At 51.8% G+C, this 12481-nt stretch overlaps 1 protein-coding gene across 1 annotated transcript; it reads left to right on the top strand.

The window, feature by feature from the left end:
• Positions 1 to 4823: 4823 nt before the first annotated feature.
• On the top strand, positions 4824 to 6354 carry LOC124673005 (UDP-glycosyltransferase 91C1-like). The gene is made up of 2 exons (XM_047209145.1): positions 4824 to 5243; positions 5326 to 6354. The coding sequence occupies exons 1-2, from the start codon at positions 4824 to 4826 to the stop codon at positions 6352 to 6354; spliced, it is 1449 nt and encodes a 482-aa protein (XP_047065101.1).
• Positions 6355 to 12481: the final 6127 nt, after the last annotated feature.

The raw sequence follows: 12481 nt of genomic DNA, 5'->3' as shown, positions 1-12481 counted from the left end.
GATTTCTGAAACCAAAAACAACAGAAAACAACAACTGGCTCTTCGGCATCTCGTCAATAGGTTAGTGCCGGAAAATGCATAATAATGATATATAATGTGTATAAAACATGTGAGTATATATCATCATAAAAGTAGCATGGAACATAAGAAATTATAGATACGTTTGAGACGTATCAGCGAGGCATCCCGGCGGTATACTTAACGGCGTAAGATGGAAGATAGCTTGCGAAGTGAGGACGGATTTTACAAGGGCACCTCTACCGACAGTTTGGAATTATAGGTCAGCAACTTAGGAATTAACAAATTGGTCAAAACTAATGTGAGGCATGTTTTACATGGAGGCAGTACATGCCGTCCAGCAAAGCTCTATTCAAGTTCCTCAAATGTATAACTGAAACTATGTAGAAGTGTAGTCGTACATGGCTCTGAAATGGTTGAATCTGCTGTCCGGTAGTAGACGTACCTTCCACTGAAGTAGCACGGTCTGTGACAATCCCTGAAGGAAAAAAAAACACGCAATGATCGCAGGTACAAAGCAGAACGGTCTTGGATTTGTAGGAAACAAAAAATCCAAATAGCTAACTATCTTACAGGTACTATTTGCAGAATTAAAATAAAATTAATAAATTATAAAAAGATGGAGCACGTACCAGTGGGGGACGCAAGTATGGGTATGCAGTGATGATGGAGTAATCAAAGAGTTCCGCACCTGAGGAAGTAAGAATGCACAGCTGTGATTGTCAGGTATATGTACGTACGTAGGAAACATGAATCCAGCAAGAAAGAAGGGATTAGGAAGGCATGGCATGTTTGATCTCTAATTCCCTTGGATGGTGATTGACTTAGGGAGATAAGGAGCGCCGTGTCTGGATTGATTGGGAAGATGGGTATCGGCAGTGATTGAAGTCGAGGGGGAGGCAAATCGCCATTGCTTGTAGTGGAGTGCGTGGAGAGGTCAGATTGCGTTCGTGCTTGAGGCAGACGACCAGGCGGCCATAGAGTCGGCTTGACGAAGACGACCAGGCGGGGAAACTGCTCGGTAGCGCGCGCGCTGCCGAGCACCGTTTCGCAGAAGGGCGCGTAATTCTGGGCCGGCCCATCAGTTAAACGCACGCGAGGTAAAAATCCAAGAAAATACGTCGGATCTGGCTTTCGATACCGGGACCTGGCGTTGGATTCAGAGGGTCAGTTGCCGACGTGGTACTGAAGTTTTTTTGATAATTGATTTGCACCGACATTATTTATCTATAGGCAAGCGCGAGTATTTTTTTGGTTTAGCCTTTTTTGGTGACTAGAGCGTCCTAGACAGGGATTTTTTTCCCTTTCTTTTTTCTTTCATGCATGCTTTTTCACGTACTTTTTTTCCTATTTTTTTCTTGTTTCTTACATTCTTTTTCTACACTATCGCTTTTTCTTTGATTTCTTCTTTTTTACATTCTTTAATTTTCTTTTTCATGTTTTTAATTTTTATTTAAGTTGTTGTTCCCCGTCGTCTATGTCGTTGTTCCCCTCCGTGTAGACCGTTGTTCCCCGATGTCTAGGTTGTTGTTCCCCCTCCGTGTTGGTTGTTGTTCCTCTCGATCTATGTCATTGTTCCCCTTCGTGTAAGTCGTTGTTCCCCGTTATTCTAGGCCGTTGTTCCTCTACCATCTCCGTCGTTGTTCCCCGTCGTCTAGGATGTTGTTCCGCACCGTCTAAACTGTTTGTTCTCTACCGTCTAGGTTGTTGTTCCCCTCCATGTAGGTCATCGTTCCCCGTTGTCTAGGCTATTGTTCCACCTTTGTGTAGGTCGTTGTTCCTCTCGGTCTATGTCATTGTTCCCCGCTATTCTAGGTCGTTGTTCCCCTCCATCCAGATTGTTGTTCCCCTACCATCTTGGCCGTTGTTCCCCGTCGTCTAGATGTTGTTCCCCACCGTCTAAACTGTTTGTTCCCTACCGTCTAGGTTGTTGTTCCTCGTCGTCTAGACCGTTGTTCCCCTCCAACCAGATTGTTGTTCCCCTACCATCTTGGCCGTTGTTCCCCGCCATCTATGCCGTTGTTCCCCTCCATGTAGGTCATCGTTCCCCGTTGTCTAGGCTATTGTTCCACCTTTGTGTAGGTCGTTGTTCCTCTCGGTCTATGTCATTGTTCCCCGCTATTCTAGGTCGTTGTTCCCCTCCATCCGGATTGTTGTTCCCCTACCATCTTGGCCGTTGTTCCCCGTCGTCTAGATGTTGTTCCCCACCGTCTAAACCTGTTTGTTCCCTACCGTCTAGGTTGTTGTTCCTCGTCGTCTAGACCGTTGTTCCCCTCCAACCAGATTGTTGTTCCCCTACCATCTTGGCCGTTGTTCCCCGCCATCTATGCCATTGTTCCCCTCCATGTAGGTCATCGTTCCTCGTTGTCTAGGCTATTGTTCCCCCTTTGTGTAGGTCGTTGTTCCTCTCGGTCTATGTCATTGTTCCCCGCTATTCTAGGTCGTTGTTCCCCTCCATCCAGATTGTTGTTCCCCTACCATCTTGGCCGTTGTTCCCCGTCGTCTAGATGTTGTTCCCCGCCGTCTAAACTGTTTGTTCCCTACCGTCTAGGTTGTTGTTCCTCGTCGTCTAGACCGTTGTTCCCCTCCAACCAGATTGTTGTTCCCCTACCATCTTGGCCGTTGTTCCCCGCCATCTATGCCGTTGTTCCCCTCCATGTAGGTCATCGTTCCCCGTTGTCTAGGCTATTGTTCCCCCTTTGTGTAGGTCGTTGTTCCTCTCGGTCTATGTCATTGTTCCCCGCTATTCTAGGTCGTTGTTCCCTCCATCCAGATTGTTGTTCCCCTACCATCTTGGCCGTTGTTCCCCGTCGTCTAGATGTTGTTCCCCACCGTCTAAACTGTTTGTTCCCTACCGTCTAGGTTGTTGTTCCTCGTCGTCTAGACCGTTGTTCCCCTCCAACCAGATTGTTGTTCCCCTACCATCTTGGCCGTTGTTCCCCGCCATCTATGCCGTTGTTCCCCTCCATGTAGGTCATCGTTCCCGTTGTCTAGGCTATTGTTCCCCCTTTGTGTAGGTCGTTGTTCCTCTCGGTCTATGTCATTGTTCCCCGCTATTCTAGGTCGTTGTTCCCCTCCATCCAGATTGTTGTTCCCCTACCATCTTGGCCGTTGTTCCCCGTCGTCTAGATGTTGTTCCCCACCGTCTAAACTGTTTGTTCCCTACCGTCTAGGTTGTTGTTCCTCGTCGTCTAGACCGTTGTTCCCCTCCAACCAGATTGTTGTTCCCCTACCATCTTGGCCGTTGTTTCCCGTCGTCTAGGATGTTGTTCCCCTTCATTCAGGTTGTTGTTCCCCTCTGTTCAAGCTGTTGTTCCCCACCGTCTAAGCTGTTGTTCCCAACCATCTAGGTTGTTGTTCCTCTCTATCATGTTGTGTCCTCTTCGTGTAGGTTGTTGTTCCCCTCCGTTTAGGTTCTTGTTCCGCACAGTTTACGCTATTGTTCCCCTACGTTTTCATCTAGGTACATGTCAAGTCACGATAGAAATCAGCTAACTTCCTCTATTTTTTATTTATTAATAAATATAGTGACCCTAAGCTAGCCACGTGAATGGAAGGAAAAAAAAAGCAAAGCAACCTAGCTAGCTAGCTACGTGAGGCAAGGCTACTGTGAGCTGACTACGTACAGTATACACGCAGCGGACAGCTAGCCACCTACGGTATATCGGTATACACGCAGCGGACAGCTCGGGGCTACGTACGTACGGTATACACATAGGCACGCAACGGATAGTTAGCTTAATTCGCATAGGTTTAATTTCCGGCTCACGTCGCAGACTCACAATGGACAGCTAGCTAGTCAGGTGACAGCGGCCAACGCGTGAAACATTGCATGCATGCAGCACCCGGTGAATGCTAACTTAATTTTAGTCCCACCTCGATTCTTTAGGAAAACTGATACCAGCTTAATAGCCGCGATCCGAGCCGAATCGATCGTTGAAGCTGCGCGCTACCTGCGGCCCATTCAGAAAACGAACGGAAACAACTTAAACCTTTAAATGGGCTAACACAAAGCGCGGCCCATTGAGAAAATCCTTCAGCGGATGTTTTTTGGTTCGGTCTCCCGGAAGAATAGTACCACATCGGAAGTTGGCAGAAAAATACACCGATTTATAATCCCACCAGCCAACAATGGTAGCATCAGCAGTCCGAACGAGCTGAAAACGGCCCGCTAAGGACAACTCACGTGAGCGGGGGAACGACGCGGGTCAGAACAGTCGAAGTTGGGCCGGCCCATTTAAAAAATAACCTAAGCGCTACAGAAGTAGGGGGCGCGCGGGCGCGAGGGAGGAGGACCCCCAGGCGGCCATAAGGAATCGGCTGCAGTGGGCCTGTGGGCCGAAACGGATGACCCTTGAACAAAAGTGAATGAGATTGCAAATAAAAAAAAGTGAATCAGATTGACGTGGAAAGGAGGTGACATGGCATCCAACTCATCAGAAACTGAAATAAGGATGTGGCATGCTTGCATGTTGAGATAAGTATCTATAGTGGGTTGCTCCAATTTAGATATTATAGATTATAGATTAACATACTCTTGGCTATGTGTATCATCAATGTCTCGACTTGATATGTTATGTTGGCGCTGAGTACGTGACGTGTGATCGTTTTCAGACGGCAGCTGTACACTAATGTCAAAGAAAAGCACAAGGCGGAGCAAGAAGCACGCGCGTGGAAGTAAAATAAACGTTGACACTGCCCACACATCTGACCTTGCCCGCATTACCTTACAAATTTTTGCCCAGACATGCGGAGCACCCCCTGCCCACTACTACACACCGTCTCGTCGAGCTCCGGATTCCACCATGGACGCCCGGTCATCATCCTCGCCGCTGCGCATCGTGATCTTCCCTTGGCCCGCTTTCGGCCACCTGCTGCCGTACCTAGAGCTCGCCGAGCGGCTGGCGTCGCGGGGCCACCGCGTCTCCTACGTCTCCACGCCGCGCAACCTCGCCCGCCTCCCGCCGCTGCACCCTGCCACGGCACCGCGCGTCGACCTCGTGGCCCTCCCGCTCCCCCGCGTCCAAGGCCTGCCTGACGGCGCCGAGTCCAGTTATGATCTCCCCGACGAGAAGCGGGAGTTCCACTTTCAGACCTTCGACAGCCTCGCCGCGCCCTTCGCGGAGTTCCTGGCTGCCGCCTGCGCCGACGAGGCCACGAGGCCTCACTGGATCGTCTTCGACGCATTCCACCACTTAGCCGCCGCCGTCGCCCTTGAACACAAGGTTCGATCCAGTCCATCAAAAGCCGGTCAATTTGCACGCTCCCATTTATATCTTCTCAGAAATTAGCTCCATGGATCGCCAGGTGCCTGCCGTGATCAATATGTCATCCGCTGCCATGATCGCCACCATGCCCCATACGCCGCCGGAGCACCCAGAGGCCGATCCGGCCGCTGCCGCTGTTTTTGAACAGGCGGCCGCGGCCGCGCGAGCTGTGCCCCGTTACGAGCGGGAGGGGATGGCACCGTTTGTCACCGGCCAAGGCGCGTCGTCTGGTATCTCTAGGGCCCAGCGCTGCCTGTTGACACAGGAGAGATGCACGCTAATGGCCACGCGGAGCTGCGTTGAGTGGGAGCCCGAGTCCTTCCCGCTGGTGGCGACGCTCCTCGGCAAGCCGGTGGTGCCCCTCGGCCTGCTGCCGCCGTCACCCCACGGAGGCCGGCGTAGCGCCGGCAACAACGGATCAGAATCAGAGCACGCCACCCTGCGGTGGCTGGACGCGCAGCCTCTGGGCTCGGTGCTGTACGTGGCCATGGGGAGCGAGGTGCGGCTGCGTGTGGAGCAGGTGCACGAGCTGGCCCTCGGTCTCGAGCTCTCGGGGATACGCTTCCTCTGGGCCCTCAGGAAGCCCAGCGGCGCCGTCGACGCGGACGTGCTTCCTCCCGGTTTCCAAGAGCGCACCCAGGGCCAAGGGCTAGTGAACATGGGGTGGGTTCCTCAGATGAGCATACTGGGGCACGCCGCCGTCGGAGGGTTCCTCACGCACTGCGGCCGGAACTCCCTGATCGAAGGGCTCCTGTTCGGCCACCCTCTCGTCATGCTGCCCATCTTCGCCGACCAAGGGCCCAACGCGCGGCAGATGGAGGCCAAGAAGGTTGGGTTGCAGGTGGCGAGGGACCAGAACGACGGTTCGTTCGACCGCCATGGCGTCGCGAGCGCGGTCAGGGGGGTCATGGTCGAGGGAGAAGCCAGGATGGGTTTTGTAGCTGGCGCAGCGAAGATGCAGGAGGTGGCAGCTGACACGGAGCTACATGATAGGTACATCGACGAATTTGTACAGCAGCTCCGATCTTGCTCCGCTGCAGCAAATTCCGGCCGAGACTATAATCCATGAATAATAAGGAGAAATCGTGTGTTTCATCCATGTCTGCTTTACTAGCATAATGTGGATGATTTCTTTGATGTTTCTAAGACTAGCCGCTGCGAGGGCATCATGTGTACTGCGTTGAGTGTGTTTGAAAAATAAATTTATTTATGTGTTGAAAACATTACGATTCAATAGCCCAATAGCCACCGCACATGTTATGATAATAGAATATTACCCACACTGAACACATCTTTAATTTATGAGATTTGCTAGTTCTCAGCTAGATGAAACTAAATTTGTGCTCAAGTAAGTCTTATACCGTTTGATTGCATCGTGATTCATGCACATGAGTTGCAAGTGGGGTTGCGACTAGAATTTTTCAGCTGCAAATGAGGTTGCAACTAAAAGAAACACTCCAACTGTTAAATTTGCTTTGTGATTTGTGCTACTCATGAGTTGTAACTGAGATTTAATGACATCATCTGACCGAGAACGAGTTAATTCTAAGTTAAATGAGAAATAGTCCTTAATTTTTTAGTTATAAACGATGTTTGAAAATGAGTAAGGCTACACCTACCAACGATTTCCTACAGAATGAGACTAATCGCAGCCCTAAAATCATGGAAGGTGTGAGAGATTCAACCACCGGTAGAAAACAAGGCTTCGTTCGGACCTGCCTGGAGTATTAGTTCCAGTCGCGTTACGAATCTGGACTAAGTGAGCATTAATCCCAGTTCAAACCGCTAGGACACCGAAAAGTTTTAGTCCCAGTTCGTAACGAGACGTTTAGTCTCTGTTAGTGACACCAACCGACACTAAAGGGGTTATGGCAGGCCCCGCCGGTGCGAGCCTCTTTTTGTCCTGGTTGGTTCCCGAACCTGGACTAAAGGTTTTCTCGGTTTTTTTTACTCCACCCCCACTCCTCTGGATCGCCTTTTTTTAGCTTTGTAAAATACAAAAAGAAATGATAGAAAATTTAAAATTCTTTTAGATGTAGGTAGGTTAGGTGATCTAGTTATTATAAAAAATAATAAACATGAATTTTGACTTATTTTGCAAAAAACTGTATTTTTGGGTAAAATGGTAATATCTTTTGCACACAAACTAAAAAGTGTTTAATATATGAAAATGTATCTATGCGAAAAGTTACATCCAAATTCACCCGGGTTTTCCTAGTAAGCAAATTTTTAGATTCTCAAACTGCCAAAGGAAAATATGAAAATTTTCAGGTTTTAGGTTTTGCAAAAAAAAAGTTATTTATTTATTCAATATTATTATTACATCTTTACTTTTGTTTATTAAAATAATTATTTGAAATTTAAACAATATAGAATTGTGACATCGTAACCAATAGGATTGATATGGTACTAATATCAATAACATGCACGCAAAGCACTTGGAAGCGGGACAGAAGGAACTCAGAAGTTAAGCGTGCTAGTGTTGAAGCAGTTTGAGGAGGTGACCGATCGGAAAATTTGACCATGAGTAAGTAATTTGACTAGAGATTAAGTGTACATATAGACTAAACATGTTAAATAAATAAAATACTAGAAATTCTGGAAAAAAAACAGAATGAAAAAAATCCCCGTGGAGCCCTTTAGTCCAGGTTGATGTTACGTACCGGTACTAAGGATCATCCGCCCCGACGCGCGCCTGCAGACCACGTAGAGGGCCTTTAGTCCGGGTTCGTAACGTAACCAAGATGGGGGAGGGGGGCGGGGGCTTAGAGCATCTCCAGTCGCGTCCCCCAAACCGTCCCCCAAAGGGATTTGGGGCGCGCCGGACAAAAAACGCTCCCGCACGCGCGCCCCCAAAGCCCTTTTTTGTCCGGCGCGCCCGATACGGTGTCCGGCGCCCGAGCCCGTCCCCGTCCCACGGGGGACGCTCCGGGGACGCCGGACACAACGAAAGCGAGGCCAACCGACGCGGGCCCGACGCGTCGGCCGGCACGGAAGGCTAAAACCCCGTCGCCTACCTTTGGTCAAGCGACGTTAATGGCGTCCCTCGTTTTCCCGGGCGACGCGAGGGACGCGTCTCGTCGTGCATGGCCGCGTGGCCGTCCGCGCCGGAGTTATTGCGTGCAACCACCCGCTGCCGCCGCTGTTTTAAGACGCCCTCCAGTTATCGCCGCTCATCATAATCCTTCTCGTCGCCGCCGCCTCCCCCTTCCCGCATCCTCTCCTCGCCGCTCAAAAAATGTCGAGCTCGTCCTCCCGCAAGATCGCCGCGGCGAACGGCTTCGGCCGCGGCAGCCTCACCGTGGCGGAGGCGTGGGCGCCGTACCACGCCCGGTATCCGGTCCCGCCGGACGTGCGGCTGCCAAGCGGCGGCGGCCGGAAGATGGCCGTGAACGGCATTGGCATCCCGCCGCCGCCGAAGCCAGACACGCAACAATGGCGGGACGCCATCAAGGCCCGTCGGGCTCAACTCACCGCCGAGGAGCGGGCGGATCCGACATGGGCGGCCAAGGACAACGACGACTGGTGGACGACGTACTTCAAGGCCAAGTACGACGTCGAGATGCACAAGCACCGACGGGCTCATCGGCGGGCCCAACAGCTGGAACGAGGAAGGCCGCGCCTCGTTCGGGGCGTTCCGGGCGCACCCTCGAGAACGTCATCCGCGGCCTCCGCAACGGCGCTCCGCGGGCTGGAGATGCCGTCGTCGCCACCGCCGTCTCCTCAATGGCAGCCGAGGAGGACGACGTACTCGTCCTCCTCGCACTCTTCTTCCTCGGGGCCGGCGCGATCGACGCCGTCGTCGTCGTACCGGTCGGCGCCGTATACCGTTCCCAAACGGGAGGTCAAGGAGGAGCCGGCGACGCCCGTCAACACGAGGCGTGGCGGTAGCGGCAGCGGGCGGCAGCAAGGGAGGCGCGGCGGCGCCCTCCTCATCCCGAAGCCGGAGGTGAAGGAGGAGCCGGAGGAAGCGCCGCAGGCGGCGGCTGCCGGCGGAGTACGAGCGGCAGCAGCGGCTCATCGCCAGCAGCGACGACCCCGAGGACTGCCCGGGGCTGCGGGCGGCGTTCCTGGCGTCCATGGACGACAAGGACGCCTGGAGGGGCAACCTGGACGCGGCGATCGCCATGTCCATCCGCGACTCCGGCAAGCCGCTGGTGGACCTCACCGACAACGGCGAGGCAGGACCAAGCGGCTTGGTGAAGGACGAGCCCGTGGACGAGCCCGTCGACGAGCGCGTCAAGCAGGAGGTCGTCACCGACGAGATGTACAACTTCCAGCAGTACTACGACGCCTCCGGCCGCCGCAAGTGGTTCTAGATTAGGTTTAGTTTTAAAGTTAGTCAAATTTCGTTCGAATCTATGTAAGTTTGGACGAATCTAATCGAATCTAGTCAAGTTTAAAATTTGCGAAATTTTGTTTGGGGGACGCGACTGGGGAGCGACGTCCCCCAAACGCGGCACGAACGAAACACGTCCCCCAAACGCTCAATCCGGCGCGGTTTGGGGGACGGTTTGGGGGACGCGGCTGGAGATGCTCTTAGTCCCTATTTAAAACCGGGACTAAATGCCCTTACTAATTGGGACTGAAGCCACACTTTTTCTACTAGTGAACCAAGTGATTCGTTTCACGTTTGTCCTTAGAATTCCCGTAGCAAATCAGTCTGTCGATGTAGTTTTATTGTTTGAACATTAACTGATGTGTCATTTATGTAAATAAAATTAGTGATCATATGCCTTGATTTGTGTATTATTAGTATTAAAGAAAATGTCCGTTGTAGCCAAGAGTTTGTGTGTGATTAGATCAATGCACTGACTTAAAATGCATATTACCCCTAGTCGCCGATCCCTAGCTTCTTTGACAAGCAGCAGTGCTCAGCAAAAAAAATTAGAAGGACTAATTCTCACTGATGTCAATGAATCTTAGCTGCAAGATATAATGCAGCTCATGATTAGGTAGTTTTGTGCAATTGGAAAAATTCTTATTTTTTCGATAAGGGGAATATATTAATCAAGACATACCAATTACACAACCTCTGCAACAACACAACACCCTAATAGCAATACGGATGCACACAGCTAAAAAAAAAACGAAAAAACAAAAAAGTTCGGCGACGACATTCCGGCCCTGACAGCAACAGTACAATCACCACCAAGACAACACCTGAACTCCAGATTCTTCAAAAGCGACGCCTTCAAGAAGGGAACAGAGCACAAGCACCGTTGTCGCCCGATAAAAGATCTCAGGTTTTCACCCTGAAGATAGTCCCCGCTCTCAAAACAATGCCTTCAACAAGGTCAATGGCAGGCACACCACTTAAGGCCGAACCTTATATTTTCACCCTGAAAGGTAGAACTCTGCACTTCACCTATGATGCCTCCCCCGCTTCCATACTGTTGCTGCGAAACCCAGAATACCAAGCAAGTCCCTCAACAACGCAGAGACTCGAAACTCCATTGGTAGTCCTCCAACCCAACCTTCATGATATTCTCCGCCTCTTTGTCTTCACCATGGATCAAAATGTCACTTGATGGTAACAAAGAGTAGAGCGTCGCGCCGCTCTCTCCAGATCCAAACGGTCGGAATAAAAACATGGGTGCGCACGACCGAATACCACCCGATCCAGCGAACTCCAGGCATAAGTGCACTGTTACATTTGCCGGCGGAGCCTTTCGGAACACACCACTCCGGCCAGATGAAGACGGACCGGCCACATGGAGGTCTCCAGATGACCGTGCGCGTCGAATCCAGCAGCCGCCGCCCTAGCCGCCACCGCGGGTCGCCGCCACCACCAACCCCCCGAGCACGTTTCGTGCTGGGGCGCGCTGCCACCGTGGCCGGCGTCGACATCAACGACGGAGGGGGCTAGCGGCGCTAGGGTTGGGGCCCCTGATGCCAGGAGCATATGAACCATAAAATTAGCTCCAATAACTAACGCGAATTATAGTGAAATTTAATAGTTTAAGTTAATCCTTGATCGAGTGAGAATCAGCAACCCAGAAAATTTAATATTTTTTAATGAGGATTAAGGATGGTACGATTAAGATTTCCACATGGTAGCAGTTGGTTGTGGTCTATTTTTGATGGATTGGAGGTCCCGTAAGAGCATCTCCAGCCGCGTCCCCCAAACCGTCCCCCAAACCGCGCCGGATCGAGCGTTTGGGGGACGTGTTTCGTTCGTGCCGCGTTTGGGGGACGTCGCTCCCCAGCCGCGTCCCCCAAACGCCGCCCCCAAACATTTAAAATAATTTTTCTGGCATTTTTATTTCAATTTCCACAAACTAATACATAATTTGGAACGTGGTTTACACGAAAACACAGTTTGGAACATGGTTTTCCACAAACTAATACATAGTTTGAACCATGGTGGACACAAATATAAAATATTGCAAAGAAACTAAACCTAACTAGGCCGTGCATCGAAGGTTTCGTGTGTTCGCTGCTAAGAAAGAACACTCGAGGGCACACCCGATCACCTAAACTGGAAAATCCAGCGGGAGGATGGTGCCCTTGTTGGTTCTACCGATGAGGCGAACAGGCAGAAACCTCCGTGCACGTATTCGCTGCGAAGAAACAACACTCATTCGGTCGTCCTCCTCGTCGGTGCCGTCGTCGTCCCCGTCGACGTGGTAGTCCCGGAGGCAGCGCCTCTCGTCGAAGACCTTGACGCTCATGTCCCCGTTGCCGAAGTAGGAGAACACGAGGATGAAGCCGGCTTGGAGGCTGTGGTGGCGCGCGAACTTCTCCCAGCCGATGTTGAAGTACATCTTGCCGCGCGCGTCGTAGATCGCCTTGACGATCCACCGGCAGTAGCCGCACGAATGCTCCCGCAGATGCATCGTGCGCGGGCGTACGCCGCCGACGTACTCGGCGAAGGAGTCCGGCAGCCTCTGGATGCCGCGCGGGTCGCCCTTGAGGACGTGGACGAACTCGAACAGGACGTCCGGCTCCACGTCCATCTCCGACGATGATTAAGGCGGCGGCGTGGAAGGCGACGGCGAGCGTTCAGCTATGCCGCGGCCACGACCACGACCACGACCACGGCCGCGAGGTCCGCCTCTACCAGACATAGCGTCGAGTCTTGTTGAGAGATGGTGGCGGCTAGGGTTTGGGAGAGAGGCGCTAGGGTTTGTGTGTGAGAGGGACGATGAGAGGCGCCCCTTTTATAGGCCGGAGGGAGGCGGAGGAGCGGTGGC

The sequence above is a fragment of the Lolium rigidum genome, chromosome 7 (assembly GCF_022539505.1).
Source record: "Lolium rigidum isolate FL_2022 chromosome 7, APGP_CSIRO_Lrig_0.1, whole genome shotgun sequence".
NCBI lineage: Eukaryota > Viridiplantae > Streptophyta > Magnoliopsida > Poales > Poaceae > Lolium > Lolium rigidum.
Note: the sequence above shows the minus strand (reverse complement) of the source record. Positions and strands in the feature narration are given on the sequence as shown.

What these genes read in the sequence shown, in the direction of transcription:
- LOC124673005 (XM_047209145.1), top strand. Translation starts at nt 4,824, where the DNA reads ATGGACGCCCGGTCATCATCCTCGCCGCTGCGCATCGTGATCTTCCCT. An exon ending in CCGTCGCCCTTGAACACAAG is followed by an intron (nt 5,244 to 5,325) that starts GTTCGATCCAGT and finishes ATGGATCGCCAG; the next exon opens with GTGCCTGCCGTGATCAATAT.